Below are 22250 nucleotides of genomic sequence, written 5' to 3'. Positions count from 1 at the left end.
TAGTAAGATAGTGACACTTAAGATTCTGTCTCAAGTTGTTTGAGTCTGTTCGTCTTTGGTTTTGCTATTTGTCAACTTCATATAATGAGAAATAGTCCGCCACCACTCAGTGTTAGCATTTGGTTGTTGGATGCCACTCTTGAAGTAGTTACTATGGGGGTTTTATTTTTTATTTAGATATAAGCAAACATAACGGAACAGATCAGGGTTTGATTATTTGCAACCTGCCCATGTAACTATAGATTGCACAGCAGGCTTGTCGTTATTCTCTTCTCCAGACTCTCATTCCCTTTCTAGCTTGGAGCTGTTAATGTTTCAAAGTACAGCCTTTGAGACAGCAACCTTGGAAACTAAATATTTTCATCTCTGAGTGGCTGTGGCTCTCAAGCTTCCTAAAAAATATGTCAAAAGACTTCCGAGGGAGATACTGGCTATATAACAGTGTTTTCTATTCAGATAATATAGAGCAAAATGTTTCTTGGGCGCTGGCACTGATCAGTCAAACTCTTCTGACTGAGCATCCTAACAGCCTTTGGGAGGGATTTTTGGGTTTGCAATGGACAGAGTTCAACAGGTGTATATGGTAACGTGAGCTGCCATGTTCAAACTTCTAGTAAGCTAAAATAAATTCGAAACAATCGATTTGACAGGAAAAAATTATTTACTTTCTTTACTTCTGTCAAGGCAGAACTGTTCCCTGCTATGCCAAAATTATTCTGGCTTTAGGTAGCTGTAATAGCTTATTTTTAAACTGTGTTAATGGTACTTCGTTGCAGATCATCTTGATGCTTAAAACTATTCTTGAATCAACTGATCCTTACAGTTCTGTTAAGATCTGAGGTGGCTGCAGAGCAAGATTAAGGGGAGAAGACTTGTAAGCAGAAGGAGATAGGAGGGATACTGATGAAGAGATAGTAGAGGTAGATTTTAGAAGTAGAACTGAAGAGGGATAAATCTGAAATGTTTGTAGACGTGGAAGAGAATGGCCTTGTGCCATTGAGCCATAGCATAGGAAGCCAAATACCGAAAATCAAAACAAACAGCCAAAAAATATTTTTATATTAAAAGACTATGATGAAATGTAGGTAACCCATGGAAGAGAGTGACTTATCTAGGAACTGTTTTAATTTCATGTTAGCGAAACATAATTTTTGTTTGTTTTGTGGGAGGGGGTGGCGGTTCCAAGAGGCTCACCTTCTATGTTGCTGCTTCAAGAAGAGACAAAATGCAAACAGAAGTGTTTCCATTTTGGTAGATATTTTAAAAACACATATCTTCAGGCATTCAGGATTTTCACATCATGTCCCCGCTTTGTTTGACTAATCTGAAACAAATCAGTCACAACTGCAGCTCCTGAAGTAGAAGAACACAGAAGAGGACCTCTTGAGTTCCACGGCAGGCTTACCCTAGAGCATATATTTCATCATAGATTATTATCAGCTTACCAAGCAGTGATTGGGCAGGTGACTTCTATGTCTTTCTTGTTATTCAGTGAAGGATTGTTTGGGATGCGAGTGATTTACCTCAGTGAGGATGGTCACAAAGAAACCTAATTTCACATTATGGAAGCAGTCGTCATATTTGGAATACAAAAATGCATTTTAAAATACACATCTCTAAACTGGTACAAATACTGATACACATACTGTGCAAGACATCTTTTGTATGTGATAAGAAAAGGATAATTGAATCAAATGAAATAAATAAAACTATAGGTACTTTGAGTTGAGCCTAATGATGTCTTTTGCTTTTTTTTTTCTTGGCCCTTGAAATTCTTCAGACCCCTGGAAGATTTACCTCATCTTGCACTGAGATAAATTGAGATATTTTTACTTTGCTTTTTTTTTCTCCCCCTTACATCTTTTAATCAGTCTTTACTGATGCTTATATTAAGTCCACAGAAGAGATACTATAATTGGAGAAGCTGGAACACTTGGCTAACATTCCCCAGAGGCTGACATGCTTTCTTTGCTAAAAGGAAAAGAAATAGGTAGTTCATTTTACTCTTTCGTGGCATATGCAGCCAGTCAGTTCTGTCTTGCCGGCATGAGTTACACTGGAACAGCAAGGCATGGGAGAGAAGAAGAGAGGAGGCCTCTTTTGATGTCTGAAGGTGGTGAAAAGGTTTATTTTTGCTCAGAACTTTCTTTCCTTATTTTTTTTCTGTCTCCTGTGTTGGATGCATAGCTGTCCCCATTTGTTTGAATAAGAGGTGATAATGTTGGGGGTACAAGCTAGCAGCTTTCAGGGTGCTCTGTTGTGACTGGGATTAAGGAACCACAAAATATTCCAGAGACAGGGGAGGAACTTACTAAGGTGATACAGTAAGCTGAATGACAAGAGGAACTGCATGTGTTCTCCAACAACACGCATACCATATCATCAGTGGTCAGAAACTGCACGCTCTGTCTTGCAACTCTCTAGATCTGTTTTGAGGCTAAAATGGACAGCGTGGGCTTATTTGCTATCTGTCTTCTCACTTACTGTGCTGGTAGAGCACGTCAAAGCCCTTCTTTATCAAGAGAGATAAGATGTAAATTTCTAGTGTTAAACAATGGAACAGGAAGAGTAAATGCAAATGAGAATCCAGCTTTCTCTCCTTCCTTAAGAATAGGTATTTATATTTTTTTAATTTACATGATTATATTAATTCATTAACATTTTTCTCTGACGGTATCTTATCCAAACTTGTGTCAGCATTCAACACGTGCACTTAGATGCCTTTAGTCCACACTTCTAATTTTAGGGATACATCTTGCTGACTCCCTTAATGCCCTCTCATGTAGCCAGGCCAAGTTTCTGTGTAGTCATTTTACAGTTTACTTTAAAAATCAAGGATTTTAAGTCTCAATTTTTGAAGGCAAAAAAGAAGTAACAAAAGGATAGCAAATTAAAATATCATTTTTGGTATCTCAGTTATTTTATTTGTCTGCACCAAGACATGCTTACTGGTTGGTTTGTTGTAGGGCTATTTCAAAAGCAGAGAGATTTAGCGGAGACAATGTAATCTACAAGCCACCAGGGGTAAGTGTAACTATGTATTTTATTCTGCTTATTGTCGTTACATGTGAATATGAACTAATGGAGACTATATTTAGATCATTCAGTATATTACTGCATTTCAAATCTTAATTTTATTTCATCGCTAAATAGCATGAGAAATAGGGTCATAGGAACTAGGGTTTCTGAGTCAGTGAAAAAGATCTCAGGATCATTTGTTGCCAATTAAGTGCACAAAACCTAAATCTGTCATTCTAAATGTCAATGTACAGAAATGTTGGGGTTTTTTTCTTAGAAACACAGTTGACTCATCATGTGTATTAATACTTTGTGTTCTGTAGAAGTCTTAAAAATCTGTGATGTTCAACAGCTGGTGCACTTCATATTTTTCAAAGCAAGTGAAAATTACTAAGTATTTTTCTGAATTCCACTTGCCTGTGTTGTGTGTCTTAGCCCTCAAGGGCTAAGAGCTGTTCTCTTAATATCAAAAAGAAATAAAATTAACTGTATATTAACAAACTCTCGTAAACATAATTTTACTTGAGCAAAAATTCAGTACAGAAGAAAATCTCCAAGAATTGCTTTTTAGAAACATAATTAATATCTGAAAATCTGTTCTTTTCTCACATTTAATGTATGAAAAGAGTTGCTTACAAAAGAGAAATAAATAAAAAAAGACCGAAGGGGGGAGGGAGTTTCAAACCTTTTTTTTGTGAAAACAGAATTTATTAGGTTACTTAATTTATATGGCTTCTCTGAATTAAGGCGTGCTTAATCATGGCCACAGCTTGCAAAGTCATGCTTCACTTCATGTTAACCAAAATTGTAATTATTTTAAAAGATGGCGGCACTGAATTCTGAGTTAAAACTACTGGCAAATAAAGGAAAACTGCCTTTTATTCTTAACTCTTTGGCAAAGCAAACGTAAAATACCAGTTTCAAGTTCTGTAGGACATTGGGAGGGATTTTTGGTCACTCTTTCTAACTATCAACATGAAGAACCTTAATATCTGCATCTAGTTTACATCTAAACAGGGTTTTTAGGTATGGAGATACTATTTGTCAACCTGACTGAAGTCTAGATAGTCTTTCTTTGAAGCATTCCTAATTTGGAAACAAAGCATCTTTTCAATTCTTCTTAAGTTGTCTTAAAAAGTGGAGTTGACTGCATAAGTGATGATAAATAATATTTATTTTTCTGTTGTACTTTCATAACATAGTTAATAGAAATGTTGCATGCACAAAGGTTGAATATTGGTATACAATTGGGTTTTGATATTTTTATGGCTATTGTTACTTTGATGTCGGATAGGTAGCAAAGTCATTTTTACTGTTTCACAACTGGTATATTTCTCTTTTCAACAGGAAAATGCTCCAGATATGGTGTATTTAGGCTCGCTAACCAATTTTGATTTGATTTATGCATGGACACAAGATAAATGTGTACCACTAGTTCGAGAAATTACATTTGAAAATGGGGAGGTAAGAAATTTTTCTACCATTATATTTTTGAGGTTTCTTTCTCAAAACCAAAATGTCTCTTTCAAGGTCTTAAATCCATGCCAAAGAACTTCCTGCACACTTTGCTTTTGACAGAAAATAGCTGTCAGGTAATCTCTTTTCATTCTTTTGGAGCTTTTTGGTTAGACTTGAAGTTCTCTGGAGGCAGATTTGTAGTAGTTTCATACACTACCAAAGTAAGAGGTTATAATGATGCATATAGATCACAGAAGTGTCTGGTGACTTGCAGAGTGTGGACACTTGGATGCTAAGAATCTGTGTGTGTAAGAAAGTGTGTGTCTGTAAGTATGTGTATGCGTGTAACACCTTGGGTAGGTTGTATTAGTCATCTAAAGTAAGTACATATTATTTATACAGCTGTTATGACTAAATCTTCATTTAAAATCCAGACATAAATGGTATTTAAGTGCTTTTTGCATCTGTTATGACCTTGAAAATATGTTTCTTGTCAGGGTAGAAAATATCCATGTCAGCATGTCTATGACAGTCTGAAAGAGTAAAATAGTTGTGAACTATCCTTTAGTTATAATCAGCTTTTAAAATTTAATGTTAAAGTTAGTAGTAAAAATATGTTACTGTATTAACCACTTCCAAAGCATTATCTAATAAATAAGCACATTAAATGGTGGCTGACCGTCTGTGGAACTGGCAATCTTCTGGGAATTGTAATAAAAAACATATGATTTTTTTTTTTTTTCAATCTGTGTTTGAGCACTGGTACCTTAATCTTTTTAGCTTCACATGCTCTCTTTCCCTTGGGTTTCTTCTTTTAGATGGAATTTGTAAGATGGAATTTGGGGGTTTGCTTTTAAACATCTCTTTTCTTCTCATTATCCTTATTTTCTTTCAAGACTTTTCTGTTTTCTTTTGTAGTTGACTCCTCTTTCACCTGTTTCCAACTCCATGTTATAATTTTTTTTTGTAAAACGGTAAAAAAAAAATCTTTAGAGATTTAGCATGTTTGTAGTATCTTAAAAGGAGTATTTGTACGTAGCCACAGCACCTGCTAAAAACACTGGTGAGGTTTGTAGCAAACTGCAGTATGTTGTCCACACTGGATTAGAAACCAATGAATCAGTCGTGTGATTCGTTCTTAGTTTGCACACTTATTATCCTGAATCTGCAGTGTATGTAACACTACTGTTCTGGACACACACAACGCGTCAGGTTACATTACAGAGGGAGTGATAGGATGAGATGCACAAAATGGTTTGAGTGGAACCCTCTAGTCAAGCCCACCGTTTATTGGAAAGTTCTATTAGTTACATTTTAATTCTTCATTTGCAACTCAGTATGTAAAAGATGCCGCATGTTAGCACGTTTACAAGTGTGTTGTAGATTTTCAGTCTACTTTTCCCATGGTGAAACTGGATTCTGAGCCTTAGAAGCCAAGGTTCATCACTCTCAGCTTGTACCACATTGTGTCATGGTTTTTCTGGTTGTTCTCTCGACCCTCAGTTCCTGTTTACTTGGGCAGATATTTACAATTCCAATGTGACATTTTGCCTAGCAACATCTGTTTAAAAATTTCAGTGCTGCCAGTACCCAAACAAATTTAAACATGCCAACATTGAGATACTTCTGCCTGCTGAAATTGTATAGTATTTAAATGGGCTTTTAATGCATGCTGCACAATATTACAGGGTAAAAATATGAAGAGCTGTGACTGTAAAGCTGTGTTTGTGGTACTAGAATACCTTATAAATAAGGTAAAGGACAAAAATTTCTACCGCAGACTTTTAAGTCGATTTTAAAAATCAAAATTGGTCTCTGTAAACTGCTGGTAGGCTTCTCCCTCATTTTCTTTTTTAATGGTTTCATTATCTGACAAGTGTCATGGGCTGTCTAGCCAGGAAGATGCCCAGTCTGAACAGAGTTCATCGTTGTGACTTTAGACAACATATAGTAATTGAACTCTGAAGCAAGGTGGTCTGCTTGAGGAGACTGTCCATTTGAGAGACAGTCCCTGTACTTGGTGAGAAAAGGCTGTTGGGATCAGTCATATCATTCAGAAGAAGTCACTATTTAAGCTCTCATCAGTCTGCATAGTTTTATGTTGTAAGAATACGACAAACCGTGTGGTCTAACAATGGTGCTGAACTCTACCTTGTCTACCTTGACTTTAGCAAGGCTTTTGATGCTGTCTCCCATAACATTCTCATAGGTAAGCTTAGCCAGCGTGGGTTAGATTAGTGCACAGTGGGGTGGATCAAGAACTGGCTGAATGGCAGAGCCTAGAGGGTTGTGATCAGCAGCACAGAGTCTAATTGGAGGCCTGTAACTAGCCATGTTCCCCGGGCGTCAGTAGTGGGTCCAGTCTTGTTCAGCATATTCATCCGTGACCTGGATGAGGGGGCAGAGTGCACCCTCAGCAGGTTTGCTGATGACACAAAACTGGGAGGAATGGCTGACACACCAGAAGGCTGTACAGCGAGAACTGGGATAGGCTAGAGAGTTGGGTGGAGAGGAACCTAGTGAAGTTCAACAAGGGCAAGTGTAGGGTCCTGTACCCAGGGAGGAATAACCCCCTTGCACAGGTACAGGTTAGGGGTTGATCTACTGGAAAGCAGCTCTGCAGAGAAGGACCTGGGAGCCCTGGTGGACAAGTTGACGATGAGCCAGAAATGTGCCCTTGTGGCCAAGAAGGCCAATGGCGTCCTGGGGTGCATTAAAAAAAGCATGTCCAGCAGGTGCAGGGAGGTCACCCTTCCTGTCTACTCTGCCCTGATGAGACCACATCTGGAGTACTGTGTCCAGTTCTGGGCTCCCCATTTCAAGAAAGACAAGGAACTACTGGAGACAGTCCAGCAGAGGGCTACAAAGATGATCAGGGGACTGGAGCATCTCTCTTATGAGGAAAGGCTGAGAGACCTGGGTCTGTTTAGCTTGGAGAAGGCTGAAAGGGGATCTCCTCAATGCTTATAAATAAAGGGTGGGTGTCTAGAAGATGGGGCCAGATGTCTTTCAGTGGTGTCCCGTGACAGGACAAGAGGCAATGGGCACAAACTGGAACATAGGAAGTTCCATCTGAACATGAGGGAAACCTTTACTTTGAGGGTGGCAGAGCACTGGCACAGGCTGCCCAGAGAGGTGGTGGAGTCTCCTTCTCTGGAGATATTCAAAACTCACCTGGATGCATTCCTGTTCAACCTGCTATAGGTGAACCTGCTTTAGCGGGGATTTTAAACTAGTAGTCTCTAGGGGTAGGTCCCTTCCAACCCCTACCATTTTGTGAAAGGGTAAAAAGTTTCTCAAAGGCATACAGAAGTAATGTTGGAAGCTCAGATCTATTGAAAAATCTTTTTATATTTTCAGTGCCAAATGAGACAGTAGCTTTTGGGGGAGACGTCCAAAGCAAATGAAATTTGCCACTTGCCACGTCCAGATCAGCAAGACATACAATGAAAGCTGGAATAGAAAAGTAAACAGAGGAAGGTACTTTATAGAAACCAGTTATGGCCAAAATTAGCAAGACTTTCAAGCCAGTTGTCCTAATAGTCTGCTTGGAGATTAATTGATCTTGTGAATACAAGTCACCACATAAAAGCGTTTTAGGTATGTGGATATCAAAACTGAGGTTGTCCTTTTAGCTGCTTGCAAGCAAGAGGGGAGCTTGGAACCAGAATACCAAGCTCTGTTTGGGAGCTCTCTCTCTGGAAATGTACCTGCTAAAACAAGTGAGAAAACAGAGCCATAACTGTAGTGGTATGAAATGGACTTTTTCCCATCCCCTAACAGGAGAGGAGGCTGAGACCCAGCCAAATACATGTGTGTAAAAATGAGAATGAGCAGATGTGCTTAGTGGTTGGTTTAGGGATGGATTGGGAAGCTTGGATTTTATCAAGAGCGCTGACGTTATGAGGATCTTTGCAATCTGCTGTTAAGAGACCAAACTTCAACTTACCTGACAGAGTGGGTTTAAGGGAGAATGACAGCCATTTCAGGTACACTGTGCAACTGGCTGCCTACGGATATGGACAGCATTTCTTTCAACCTACTGCAAATCAAAAATATCTGAAGAAACTCTTCTTTTTGATGGCAGAACAAATGAGTGCTATATTTCCTCAAAAAAAAACCATTTTATTCTGATACAGGCTAGAATAAAAAAAAAATAGCAGCACTTGCTTGTACACCTGTTGTGCAAATGAAAGATATGCAAGACTGTAGGGATTTTTTAGATGATAAATGATTATTTCTGCAATTGGGCTGTAGCAAGTTAAGCTGATGTTCAAAGGTGCCTAAAACCCCCTTTTGAAGCAAGCAAATGCAAGTTGTTCATGTTTTGTTTGGGTTTTGAGTGAAAGAAAAATCCTGGATAAATTATTCAAGGAGTTTCCTACATTTATCTGTCCCTGGACAGAGATCTTTAAAAGGCACTCAGGCTGCAAGAGCGCACTCCTATGAGGAACTGAAGCTTCCCTGTCCAACGAAGGTTTTCATTTTTTTCCATCAATTTTGGTAATATGCTAGACTGTGAATTTCATAACGGTGTTATACAGATGACTAGTCAGAATACACTTACTGGCAAAAGAGCAGAACTTGATCATAACTGATATAGCTATGTCACTAGCTTCTGCTTTTTGCTTTTTTTCTTCGAGGTGTGTTTTTTGCGGTTTGTTTGGTTTTGGTTTTTTAGGATGGAGTTATTTACAGATACTCATTCATTGTATTATGCTAAGAAAGCACAGATTTATTACATGAACCAAGCTAGGACTGGGTCTAGAATACACATTCGGCTTTTTATAGTATTTAATACCATGCTCTTCAGGCCTTATTGCTGTTTCTATGAAGATGCATTTTCTCAGAATTCAGCTATTTCTTCTGAGTAAGTGTTCCAGTGCAGGTGTATCCCTTCCCAAAATGCTGATAATGAAATACCTTCATCCTTTATCTGCTGTTTATGGTACAGAGGAAGGAAACATGGTTAACTGTATCATTCGGGTATCTGAGATAAAGGGTCAGCAGATAACATCTTTAGTCCTATTCTTTCAACTGTTTTTAAAGTAGAGATCTCGCCGAATTTGAAAACTGCTGGAATCACTTACTTAAGTGTCCTTAAGAAATGAGATTTGTCATTTGTTTTCTGTGCAGGAACTGACAGAAGAAGGCCTTCCTTTTCTTATTCTTTTCCACATGAAAGATGACTTGGAGAGTTTAGAGAAATTCCAACAGGAGGTTGCACGACAGTTAATAAGTGAAAAAGGTTTGTAGTAACTCCTACTACGTCTTGTTTTTACTGGTGTAATTTTTTTTCTGGCAAACTTGGTAGAGTGGAAGCAAAGGCCAAACAGAATCCTAGCTTTAGAGCTCTTGAGACCGAAGGGCTTCTTATACTTGTGACAATAAGGACTGACTCCTCTGGAAATGATTAAAATAGATATATGATTTATTAGTAAGTACCTATTTCAGAAATCTTTCTTGTCTAAATGTCTTTGTGCAGTTTGAGAGGGCATTAAACAAAATTTCAGTTTATATTGTGGCCGAAAACACTAAGAAAATACACTACTCTGGTGGTGTTAGTTGTTTAAATCTATTTTCAAGTTTGTTGTATCTGTCTAATATCTCCACTTTTGTAATACTTACAAAAGTGTTTAGGGTTTCGAGATAATAATAACAAAAAAAAAAATCTTAACGTGGATTTTTGTCTGCTCACAATTTTAAGGTACAATAAACTTCCTCCATGCTGACTGTGATAAATTCAGGCACCCGCTCCTCCATATTCAGAAGACTCCGGCAGACTGCCCGGTTATTGCCATTGATAGCTTTAGGCACATGTATGTCTTTCCAGACTTCAGTGACTTGTCGTAAGTATTTTTCTTTGTGCATCTTAATTTGAGAAGAACAAAGCAAAAGACATGCTCATATTTTAGTCAGTGCTACGATAGGAAGATGAATAAATCTGGGATAGGTAAGGCTGCCTATGTGCAATTCAGTGTCAGAGCCTTAAAGGGATATGAATTGGTGTGAAGTCATGGTTTAAATGGAGTTGCATTGCTTTATGCAAGAAGAGAATCTCACATTGAGTTTTTAGATGCTGCTCTTTTATTTCAGAGTTTTGCTATTTTCCATAGTAGTTAAGCATTTGGAGCCTGGCATAGTATTTTTGGTGGTGATCTAGATATATCAATTATCTTTAAAAGGCTTAAAATACTACGTGCAACGCTTAAGTGCGGTGTTATGCAATAATTACTGTAAAACGCACCACGTAAGAATTCCTAGCCTGCTGGTTTGGTTTTTCTTGCTGTGCAATTCCAGCCTTCCTGCTTTAGTCTAAACCTGGCAAGCTGGCAGAGAAATCCTTGTTGCATGGGTTTCCAAAATTTTCCATGTGCAGCTTGGAAAATGGCTGATTATTGGCACGTTATCTGGATAAAATATGTGAGAGAAAAGTATCAGGATACTTAAGTGAAATACCACTTTGATAATCCTCTTTACATCAGCCTCTCTCTTAATGTTGCACTGCCTTGGAAGCCAATGTTCTGTCTTCTGTGATTCAGTTGAGGAGTGAAGATGCATAATTGTTATCTTCAGGGACTTTCAGCATGAGACAAGCGTTCTGTCTTTGTCTTCAGGTTGTGTGTTAAAATCCAGTTTCTGTCTCAAAGGAGGTACTTGCATATACAGTGCTTGTTAAGTGCCAGTTAGATGCCTAGGCTTTAAAGCTTGAATTTTTGCCTGTTCGTACTTTTAAAAACTCGGGGTATTTAATTTTTGTCTAAGCCAAGGATTCAAAGCTCAGACTTAGCATGTGATGTGAACGTAACCCTGTGTCTAATTCTGCCATTCCAACAGGCATTTTTCTATCTGAAATGTTGACATTTGGAAGGAGAGTTCTCCCCATAGTTCTCCACAGGCTTATTCTTAAAATGTATTTTCTGTTTGATGTATCTCAAATAGTGCTTTTCAAATATCTAAAGCTACGTACATGGAAACTCTGACAGTGACTGTTTCTCCCTCTTCCCTTCTTTGGAAGATCATGTTCACTGCACATGCCAGCGCATACAAACAAACAAAAAAAAAAAAGTGGGATATTTGCATTTTGAAAGCACTCTTTTTATTGTCACTTTTGAAGCAGCCCTAAAATAAATTACTCTCTTATAGGGGAATACAGATGTTTAGTTTAGGCTTTCATGTTTTGTTTCTGTGAGACACTATCAGGATAATAAAAGCTACTTGCTTGTTGGTATACCAATTGTTACATACAAATGAAGATGAGAGAGAGCGATGTCAGGATTGTAGACAGTTGCTTAATGATAAATAATTATTCAACCTTACTCTAGGAGATTGAGCTGATACTTAGAAATACCTAACAAACAGTTTGGAAACAAGGAGAGCTTGGAGCTCCTGGGGTGATATTCTTTTGCGTGTGTGTGTGTGGTTTGGATTTTTGTTTTGGTCTTGTCTTGTTTGGTTTTTTGGGCTTTCTTTAATAATAGGTACCATCTTAATTCTGAGACTTTCATCTACCTGCAGTGATTTCTGCCACTTTAGTACATTTTCTGGACTCTTTTACAAACTGGCCCCAGACTGTCTCTTGTAATCTCAGTGCTGCCACCAACCAATAGGGTATGGATATGGTACTTTGTCAACTAGCCTGCTAAAAGATTTCCTCTCTCTTTATAGAGTTATCTTCTTGGAGAATAGCCACGTCATAGGCAAATGAGACCACCACCTAATATTTTTGTCCTCGTACTTTGGCCACCTAGTCCTATTCACCCTGCTGTGCTAGACTGGAAATGACAGTAGGGAGTGTTCAACAGATCAGTTGTAGCTTCTCAGTGAGAACTGGCTGAGCTACCAGAGGCTGTAGGCACCAAATGCCCTTGATGCATTAGGAGAGGAGAAGAGGTTGGAGGGGAATGTCTCCAGCAGCGTGCCTTACACAGAAAAGGGCAGGAGTCCAAGGTAAAGCGGGGAGCAGTGATTCTGCTATCCCTATAACCGAGCTGGAGTGAACCCCCTTCTCTCCATCAGTACCATCTTGATCTTATCTGGGAAGGGATGAGATCCCTCAAAATACCACTGTAATACTGATTAGTTACAGACGTTGCTGTAGTGATACCCTCTGACTATATTATACTGTGTTTTAGCCATAGAGTTTTCTGATGATCTGAAATACTGCCGGTAGCCCATCTGACCACACTTTGTCCTTGTTTCCTAAATGTAATAATTGGTCTGATGAAAGACTCCTTACGAAAGCTGTCTCCATTCATACATTACCTTTTGATTGCATGCATAGTGCTCACGTTATAGTTTTTTATCTCATCTTTAATACTTATTAGATCAACTCTTCATTTTAAGCTTTTCAGTCTATTTGACGTTGCACAAAGAAAATTGGATGCTGTAGTTTAGAACGTTTGCTGTGGGTGACAGTAGATGATCTCAGATTAGATTTACATTGATATACTCTTAGTGCTTCTCTCTAGTGTATATGCAGTTGCTCAGGCACTAGAGAGCCTTTCAAAGATGTTTTGTCAATACCGCTACCCAACTGTCATTTGTATCTGTAAACTGTGCATTTGGAACCTGCTGTTCCCTCTTACATTATGGTTAGTGGGGAGCTGAAGTGAGTATACAATGAAGTTATCGGCTAGTACAACTCTGCGGGAGTTATTGAAGAGATGAAATACTTGCTGTGTTCTCAAGAGACAGTGGAAAGAAAAAGAAGCTGGTAGGATACCTTAACAAACCATTTGGCTTCCTGTCCTCTATTAATCACCTAAAAGTGGACACAGTGTGCTAGATAAACAGAAGTTGGCTGCTCTAAACAGTGCACTTTAAATCTTCTGCGTTTGGGCTTAACTTGTAATAAACACGTGGGTGTTTCTGTCGGATTTGTTCCAGAGTTCCAGGTAAACTGAAGCAATTTGTACTAGACTTGCATTCTGGGAAGCTGCATAGAGAGTTTCATCATGGCCCTGATCCAACTGATGTAGCACCTGGTCAGGTAAGGTGACAACAAATACATTTCATAAAGACCTATTTTTATTCCTGTTCAGAACTGTACTTTCTAATATGTGTGTACCTTTAACTTCAGTCTCTTGAAGGAGAAATCTGTTTATAGAACAGTAACATTGCCCCTTCTGCTTGGCTCTTCTTTAACTTCCTTTGGGTAAAGACAGGGAGAGCATTAGGGGGAAATACAGTACCTGTTTGCCTTGAATAAGGGAAGAAAATAAGAATATATATATATATATATATATTCTCCACTAAAAGAAGATCTAGGGCTAGATGACTGACTCTTCTGAGTTCATAGAGCTGCTCTTATGTTCTCCTGTGATTTCAGTGCAAAAACTGATGATGCATCATAGATGCACTATTTCCCACGACACACTATGAGAGGGTGCTTCTAAGCAATCAATTGATTGTTTTATATATTTACTCATAGTCACCAGTCCAAGCAGGAGGCAGATTATTAGAGCATCAGCAAAAGATTGATAAGCGGTAATAAGGCTTATTACTTTTATTAATTCGGTTAACAAGCAGCGTTAATAGTGGTCACGGGCTGCATTTGTCAGTTTGGATTCCTCACTGTTCTGCGCAAAGGTTGTCATGCTGTATCCTTACGTGCTTGGAAGTCACTCCTAGGATCTCGTTGGGAATATAACTACTAGATCCTTCTCCAGACAAAACTCAGGAGCACCTCAGTGTTTAATTTAATCCAAGAGGCAGAAGAGAGAGGACGTTACCATCCCAATTCCCTCTGCCCAGCCCAGTCTTCTAACTGTGCCTTGATCGGCCTTCTGTCTTCCTGTTACGCTGCTCAGCTGATGAGCTTGGTGTCATGCTGAAAAGTACCAATGTAACAAACAGCCTTATCGTTACCTCAGGCACTCTCTAAAGAAATAACTGGTTTTAAACACTTCTATTAAGTTATATGTTGTATTGTCTAGGGCTCAGAGAGCCCCGTTGGTCCCAGAGGAGACCCGGTGCCATTCTGTTGGGGTGCCTGGGGCCATCCCAGAACCTACTGGTGAGGGCCAGAAACGATTTATGGCTACAGGCTCATTTTCCTGGTAATCTGTGGGATGTGGTAAGGCTAGTACTGCACTAAGCCGTGTGAGTGCAGCCTCCTGTTGTTCTGCTCAAAGTTAAAAGATTTAAAGGCGTGAAAGCCCTTGGAGGGCTTGCCTTGGGCCAGGAGAATGACTGCTTTTGAATGTTGTCATGACTGGCTGTGAAAAACACAGGGGCTGAATTGTCTCAGCAGTAATTCATTTAACTGGTAACTCCCTGTGTTTCTCAGGAATTCATTGAGCAGCCAGAATTCAGGTCAACAGGAGATGCAGAAAATAGGGCTGGAAACTGAGGCGTAGGCCAAGGCAGTCGGTCAGCTCGGAGCTAGACGGGGGCGTTGTGAGGAAGAGACGCTCTGAGGCAACTGAAGTCCGGAGGAGGCTTGGCCAGGGAGGGAGGAATCCTGCCGAGTCCTTGGATCCCGCTGCCTGTCTAAGCACAGGCTCATAGCCTAGAGCTGCAGGCTTGCTCTGGTCTCCATTCTGCCTTGAAAAATGCACACAAAACCTGGGATGTGTGCTTCCTCATCTCTGCGTGGCTTCCTGCCATCTTGTGCAAGATGGGTATGCCCATGCAATGGAAGTACTGGCCTTAACTGAACTGGGTGCTGCTGTCTTAGGTCATGTATGTCCCTTGAATTGCATGTTTCGGCTCGTGGGGTTTTTTTGGTTTCCATGGATAATGAATTCTAAAATATTTTAGCAACCATGTCACTTTTGCCCAGGTGTAGCTCGGAAACAGACACACAAACCAGAATACCTTCAAGGCAAGTGGCAGACAGACTCAAACAAATCTACAATGGGGTGCATTTGAAATACTTTTAAGTCACTTGTACAGAAACTTGTGTGATGGCCGTTACCTTTAAGATGTGCCAGAAAAATGACTATCCTTAACTAATGGTGCTTAATTAATTAATGTATATGTGTGTGTGTATTCTACCTATTTGGGACTTAAAATGTGCCTTTGAAAAAAAAAAACCAACCAAAAACCTCAATTTGTGAGAATGCTGGACATTCGTGCACTCCCATAATTAATGTTAGAAGTTCATTTAATGGAGATGATTGATTATTAAAATGAGTCTAACAAGCAATTTTACTGTTTGTTCTGTTTTTCAGCCAATTCAGGATTTAGCAAGCAGCCCGCCGGAGAGCTCATTCCAGAAACTGGCACCCAGTGAACATAGGTACACCTTATTGAGGGAAAAAGATGAACTTTAAAAACTTGAAATAATCTCGCAAGCCTTTCAGACAGCAGCATTGACTTCTGTGTGGTGGAAATAGTAAACCTATATTTTCATAATTCTATGTGTATTTTTATTTTGAATAAACTGAAAAATAATTTTTTTCTCCCCAGGCTTGTAAATACATTGGTTTGGTGGGTCATTCTGTACAGCATCTTTCAAACAGTACGTTCCTAATGCTATAGTAAAATATCAGAGACCCATCCAGACTCTTGATCTAATTCTGTTCTGTAAAACTTTTATAATCCAAATGAAGGTATCCTTGCCAGAGACATGCTGTTAACTTGCACTATCCCATTAAATAGGACTTCTGGGTTGTTTTCTGTGTAACCTTGGTAGTATGTGCTTTTTCTTCTTCTTCCTCATGTGAACAGCTATCCTGGTAATCTATTTCTTTGTCACATTTTTCTCCAACTTACGAGGGTCTTCTATTCTGGATACTTGGGAGGGGAATAAATTAAAGTTTTACAGAATCTCGTGTGGTGCTTTACTGGGTGTAAGTGTCTAAGCAATTAAACAATTCTGACTGTTAAAATACCAAGCAAGGAAAGGAAAAGTTTTAATGATAATGGCTGTACTTCGAATGAAAGGGCTGTATTGACCTGCTCGGATTTCCTGGAATTAGTAAGTTTGTTATATTAGCCACACGGTTGTGATAAAAGAGCATGAGTGTTGGAAACCCTTCACAGTAGGAGAGGACTAGGGCTAGACTGCCATCTTAGTTTTGTCAGTCTTAAATTAATCTCTGTGTGTACGTGTTATGATTAGGTTTTGGTTTGTTTTTTTTTTCTTTGGGTCCTTGCCTTCCTGGCAGACATTCACTTTCAATTTTCTGTTACTGTTTTTGTCTGGTTTCTGCCTTATTTATTGTATATTCTTTGAATTCTGCTCTGATGAAAGGATTACTACTTTCCTCGGGGGCTCTTCTGTTGTGCATACCACCAGAATACAGGCTTTCCTCAACGAGTCTTCGAGCTGTTTGACATGAACATATAGAAACTGTAAGATGCAAAAATATCTGTTAATTTGGGGTGCATTGCTGGAGATTAATTAGTATTGGATTTGTACAGTACACTTACTACAAAGAATCTAGGTCCAGGTTTAGTGACCTTAGAAGCAAGCTTGTTCTTTGGATAGGTGGCCTACTGGGTTCATGCTTACTCAGTGAGTGCCCCAAATTCTGCAGTTCACAGCTCAGCACTCCTTTTGTCTCTCAGCTAGATGCCGTTATTGACACATGACAGACATGGTCTGTTGCAGCTGTGGCAAAAGTTGATCCCAAGAGGGGCTGCTGTATCAAGGCCCTGCAGCAACAGGCACATGAGCTTTCCAGGGGGCGATTCTGAGGAGGGAGTTGCTGGTACCAATCAACACTAAGCCACAGCTGAGCAGATGCAGAATTGGTAGCTAAAAAGAGTATTACAGGATTTTTGTTTACAAGCATACTTTTTTTTTGTCGGTTTTGTGCCTCTGCATTTTGGAGTGCACATTAAGTGCTTGAAAGTCAGGTCTTCTCCTGCCCCATTCTCCATCTCATGCCAAATCAAGCATTCCTGGCAGCTGAGTCATACCATGTTCCATTTGGAATCCGAAGATGTGAGCAGGGTATGGTTTTAGGCTGCCACTTGTTCTCTGCAGGTGGTGCTACAGAACTTCTGGCGTTGTTCAGGCACCTGAAATTTTAGTCAATTCCTGCACAGTGCCTACAAGGAGTCATCTTGGTCCTTTGAGATTCCTATTTTTCCTTGGGATTCTATTTATAAATGCTGTTTGGTAGAAGACGTCTAAACTTCTCTTTCTGGAGAGATGCTACCTCATCATACAGCCCACAGTCCTGCACCATTCCTTAATCCAAGTTTGCTCTTCTGAGTAAGGACTTGTTCCCAGAGCTTTGGCATCCCAGCAGTAGGTAGACAATTAGCTATACCAGTTCTACAACAGTTATACACTCAAGTCATTTCATTGTGTATTCACTAGAGGTTGAACAGCTGAAGTCTAGACATGCCTAACATGATGTTGAGTATCGCTTGAACTTTTGAAGTACCTGATGATACAGAGAATTTGCCTAGAGAGAGCAAATGCTGGACAAAATGCGAGATATGTTTCAAATTGAGTCCTTCAACTCCGATCATCTACATCAGTGGTTTTAACCATTCAGTGCTCAACTAACCACTCCCTTTAACATTTCTCGAGGCTTTCATAGGAAGTTGTCAGACAATATTAGTGTTATCCCTATATGGAACAAAACCATTCCAAACTCTTCTTAATTGAACCTAAGGAGTCCGTTTCTGAGCTAGCATATGTGTATGAGTTACTAGATGCATGCAACATTTTAGGAACTTGTATTAATTTCACTGAATGTAAATATTTCAATAGCTGAAGCATGTGTTTGGTAACTCAATTCAGGCTTCTTAAATCTTGGTAATGCAATTACTTTAATCCCTCACAAAGTTTATATTATTAATCTTTTAGATGCTGAAAGGAAATAAACCCTGATGTTCTCAATAAATGCTCCAACCAGTCTCATAAGCAAAAACTTTTATTTGGTCTGAAAGAATTACGTATATCTTACATGCCTAGCAATTGAAATGCTAGTTTGGTTACTCAGATGCCCAAGTTTCTTCACATATGTAAATAACCCATCTATTTTTAAAAAATCATAGTTTAAATAATAGTCTTCCAAATCTAGTGTGTACGTAATGTTTTGAAATTGCTTCCTTAAAGACTCAAGGAGGAAGAATAGTTTTTGTGCTAGACACTTCATAAAATGAATGCATACCAAGCTGAATTTGCATACACTGTGGCAGGAATTCAGTTTTATGAATTTAGATTGTCCTGGCATTAGTCCAGCTTGAGGGAAGAGGGTGGAGTCCTCGATGTCTCTGATGTGGCTGCTGTCATTTAAATGCACAAGATTTTGAAGCATACAGTAGGAAAGCAGAAATGGCTTTTTAAAATCATACAAAGAATCAACCCCAGTTTCTGATTAAGGACGCTTTTTTCTTAGCTTCTGCATTTAAATGTACAAATTCCATGTCAAAGGAATGAACAGCCTTAGTATGAAGTTGTTACAAGCTCATTTAGTGTGTTTACATCCTAAGTAGATAGATACAAAGTGCTTTTTGCCTGACAAGAGCAAATGAGCTGAATTACTCGGGTCATGTTTCCCACTCTGGCTGATTTTACAGATGTAGGCACTGTGGCTTTAACGCATGCAGTTTTGACAATGTTTGCGATTACTTGTTAAAACTATTCTTGCGCATATTGCTTCCCTGAGCCTCAGACCTACTTAAAATAGACACAATGCTGTGACTGAGAGCAATTGCAATCATCTCTTAAAAGTAGTAAGGAAGAACTGTTCAGAAAAAGATATTTGTGCTGTAACTAACAGTTGCTTACAGTGTCTCTAGGCACAAAAACCTATCATCTGTCATTAGTAGACAGTTATTTCCAATGATGATATCAAAGTACTGGTTAAGAAAAGGAAGCTCTTTCTATAGTATGCTTCCTTATATAGTATTCCTTGCCAGGGAGCCTTATCACTGAACACTGATGGCAGCATTCACCTAATAAAACTGGACTCAAGCAGAGCTCAGGATGAATTGAACAGTTTAAAAACTTTAAAAAGCAGCTTCCCAACCTCAATTTCTGTTCCCCAAACAGCAGCAGCAATAGTGTGGGAACCGTCCTGGAAGAATGGAGGTAGGACCATATGCTGAGCAGTAGTTTATGTGACAGTAGTATGATTATGTGACAATAAAAACACATTAACACTCCCATATGTAACAATGGAAGTTGCAGAAGCAAAAGGCTTCTTAAGTAGCAAAATAAGGATGGTAAGAGTAACAGACAGGCATCCGCTATAAGAAGCTAGCAAAAGCACTTACAGCCTCTCACCCCAAAATCTTGAAAAGGCTGAGAAGCTGCTCTACAGTGCGAGTGGAAGCAGAGGTTTCAGAACTGAAGGGCGTGCAGGTGTGCAGCTGACCCAAACAAGCATGGTTTACTTATTGTCAATGGTATCAGGTTGACGTTTGCAAAATAATCCCATCATCTGGGGATGTCAGCTGGCACTGGCACCATTTAAAGGGCCTCGCTGCTTCACCACCATCCTTGGACCTGGTGCCTAATGCCATCCTTGAGAGATAACAAAGACCGCCTTCCAGGGAAGGTATTTAGCTCTCCCACCAGAACGCTGTCGGTGACAGGAGATGAGAAGCAAGGGCAACATCCAGCAGTAAGTGCTGCTTAAGTAAGCTGAGGCTTCAGGCTCAGAATGCCAGATCTTGTCACTTCATCCTGTAGGGTGTTCTCAGGACAAGCCAAGGAGGTGAACTGCCATGGAAAATTATTATTCTCCAGTAGCGGTCCTGCAGGGTTGCGGCTTAGACTGTTTAATTCTTAACTATGCTTTGAACAAGATAAGGAGTTCACAAATTAAAAAAATACCTGAAAAAGGGCAAAAGCTGCTTATGATGTTCATCTAATTTGGCTGATGGAGGCAGATGTGGGATATACTATAAGGATATTTTCCACGTTGCTCACCCAACATTTTCACCTTTTCCTATGGCAGCTAACACCTCCCTGTGCGTTACTGAATAGGCATCGCTGGTCATATCCTGGGTGTATACACAGGATGAGTTTGGGAATCCAGAGAAATGAAAGTATAAAGTACTACGACAATGAAAGATAGATGGAGCTCAATTCCTTTTCTTTAAAAGCTCCAGCTTCTGGGTGGTGTTCATGGGAAAGCACTAGGGTTTTCCAAGTATCTCCCTTTGTATTGTCTGCAAGACACTGTGCAAATTTGGCATGAAGCACCGGTCACCCATCATTACAGCTGTGCATGTAGCTCACCTAAGAATTTTATAATTAAAAGTTATCCATATAATATTCAAAGGACTGACGTCACCACATCTGAAATGAGAAATTCTGACATTACCATTTCACCCCTCCCAAGTAACAGTACTGTTGTCAAAATTCACACAACTCAGCCTTGTATTTAAAGCGTAAGGCTGCAAGTCTGTCATTAGCACGGCTACCACACTTTTGTTCCTAGTCAAAATGAATCCATACTTCAGCTGGATTTTTTGGCACTTTGGCGAGAAAGCTCTGGACAGCTGGAAGAGATCTGCTCGATGATTTTTTGTTTTCGTCTTTGTATCAATTTTCCACCTGTGAAACCCAAAATCCCACCACCAAGTGCAGCTGCAATTCCTGCCACTTTGAAGCCTGCAAGGAGACCAATGGGACCCCCCACCACTCCACCAATGACTGCACCTGCCACAGGCAGAGCTGCCAGCTTGTATTTTGCAGCCTGTAAAAGGAAAAAAAAAAAGTTAGAGTACTTGCCTGTGGTGTCGTGCATTTTCCCCTCATTGCTCTTGGCAATGACGTGAATGCTCAGTAAGAAATAAACTTTACAAATTAGTATTTAAAAAAAAGATGATCTACTCCCACATGTATGACAGAACCTACTAAAAATAATTCAAAATTGAGCTCACTCATGTATGCAGTTGTGAACCAGGTCCTTTCACATGCTACTGCCTGATTATGTGCACTACTTATTACCTGGTCCTCATCATTAAATCAAATGAGAAACTGAGAAAATGCTCAGACTTCTCAGTAACATGCCCAAATCTAGGTTTGTGGCTTATTACCAACTATCACAGACATCTACATAGAAAGGGATTGAAATTGCACGTTATCCTCAACCTGTTGTTTTACGCTTATTTTGTTCTTGTGAGCCAATTGCTGAATGCTCTTCTCATTGCAGGTAAACCAAGGTAGCATCAGAATAGCACAAAAAAAGCAAAAAAATACCCCAACCTGTATTTCCTAGTAGCCTGGATGTGACAGAAAATTACAAGAGAGATTGATTTTTTTTTTTCCCCTGCTACCTGTGGGTCATTTCTTCCTTATTTCCTTAATTGCTGGCTCCCTCAGCATTAAAGACGGCAGATCAATTGGGTTAATACAGAGGATTGCTGGGAGGCAGAGTACCATTGATTCACCAGCAGGAGCAGATCCCTACCTTCCCCAAGTTTTTGGTTCCCTCTTCAACATTCACAGCAGCGCTGTTGACATGGTCTTCAATCCTGTCAATCTTCTCCTGCTGAGACTAGATGCAAAGGAATTATGAGTGAGGTAACCTGCTGGGAAGCAGCAGTGAGCCAATACACACCATTTTAATGCCTGTAATCAGGGCCCCACAGCCGCTTTCATCTGCTACACACTGCAGCAGTGCAGCCTTAATGGTGGTTCATTAATAGCATCTGATAAACTGTGCTGAAACTGCAAACTTTAAAAAAAATCTTAACTATTAAGTAATAATGCAGAGTGGGTATTATACAACGTGTTGCTGCGGTTAGTTAGAGAAAACAACCCAAAACATAAGATTTCTAAATCTTTACTGTGAATAGATGAACTCGCCTTCCAAAGGGAAAAATAATCCAAACTAGCCTTTTTGTTT

General features: G+C 39.5%; 2 protein-coding genes across 2 annotated transcripts in view; one reads left to right on the top strand and one right to left on the bottom strand.

Moving 5' to 3' along the window:
* ERP44 (endoplasmic reticulum protein 44) overlaps positions 1-16251 on the top strand; it is a 39257-nt gene extending 23006 nt beyond the window's left edge. Inside the window, exons 8-13 of the mRNA XM_009885912.1 lie at positions 2967-3024; positions 4366-4482; positions 9613-9724; positions 10184-10325; positions 13366-13468; positions 15654-16251. Coding sequence (XP_009884214.1) covers positions 2967-3024; positions 4366-4482; positions 9613-9724; positions 10184-10325; positions 13366-13468; positions 15654-15755 — 634 coding nt within the window. The 3' untranslated portion in view covers positions 15756-16251. The remainder of the gene's footprint in view (positions 1-2966; positions 3025-4365; positions 4483-9612; positions 9725-10183; positions 10326-13365; positions 13469-15653) is intronic.
* A 4604-nt stretch (positions 16252-20855) lies between these two features.
* The window catches only part of STX17 (syntaxin 17), a 26188-nt gene continuing 24793 nt past the window's right edge, over positions 20856-22250 (bottom strand). The window contains exons 6-7 of the mRNA XM_009885882.1: positions 21813-21899; positions 20856-21095 (exon numbers count right to left, since the gene is read on the bottom strand). Of these exons, the coding sequence (XP_009884184.1) occupies positions 20856-21095; positions 21813-21899 (327 nt within the window). The remainder of the gene's footprint in view (positions 21096-21812; positions 21900-22250) is intronic.

This window comes from Charadrius vociferus, unplaced genomic scaffold (assembly GCF_000708025.1).
Source record: "Charadrius vociferus isolate BGI_N301 unplaced genomic scaffold, ASM70802v2 scaffold195, whole genome shotgun sequence".
Classification (NCBI taxonomy): Eukaryota; Metazoa; Chordata; class Aves; order Charadriiformes; family Charadriidae; genus Charadrius; species Charadrius vociferus.
This window is presented reverse-complemented; position numbering and strand designations above follow the sequence as displayed.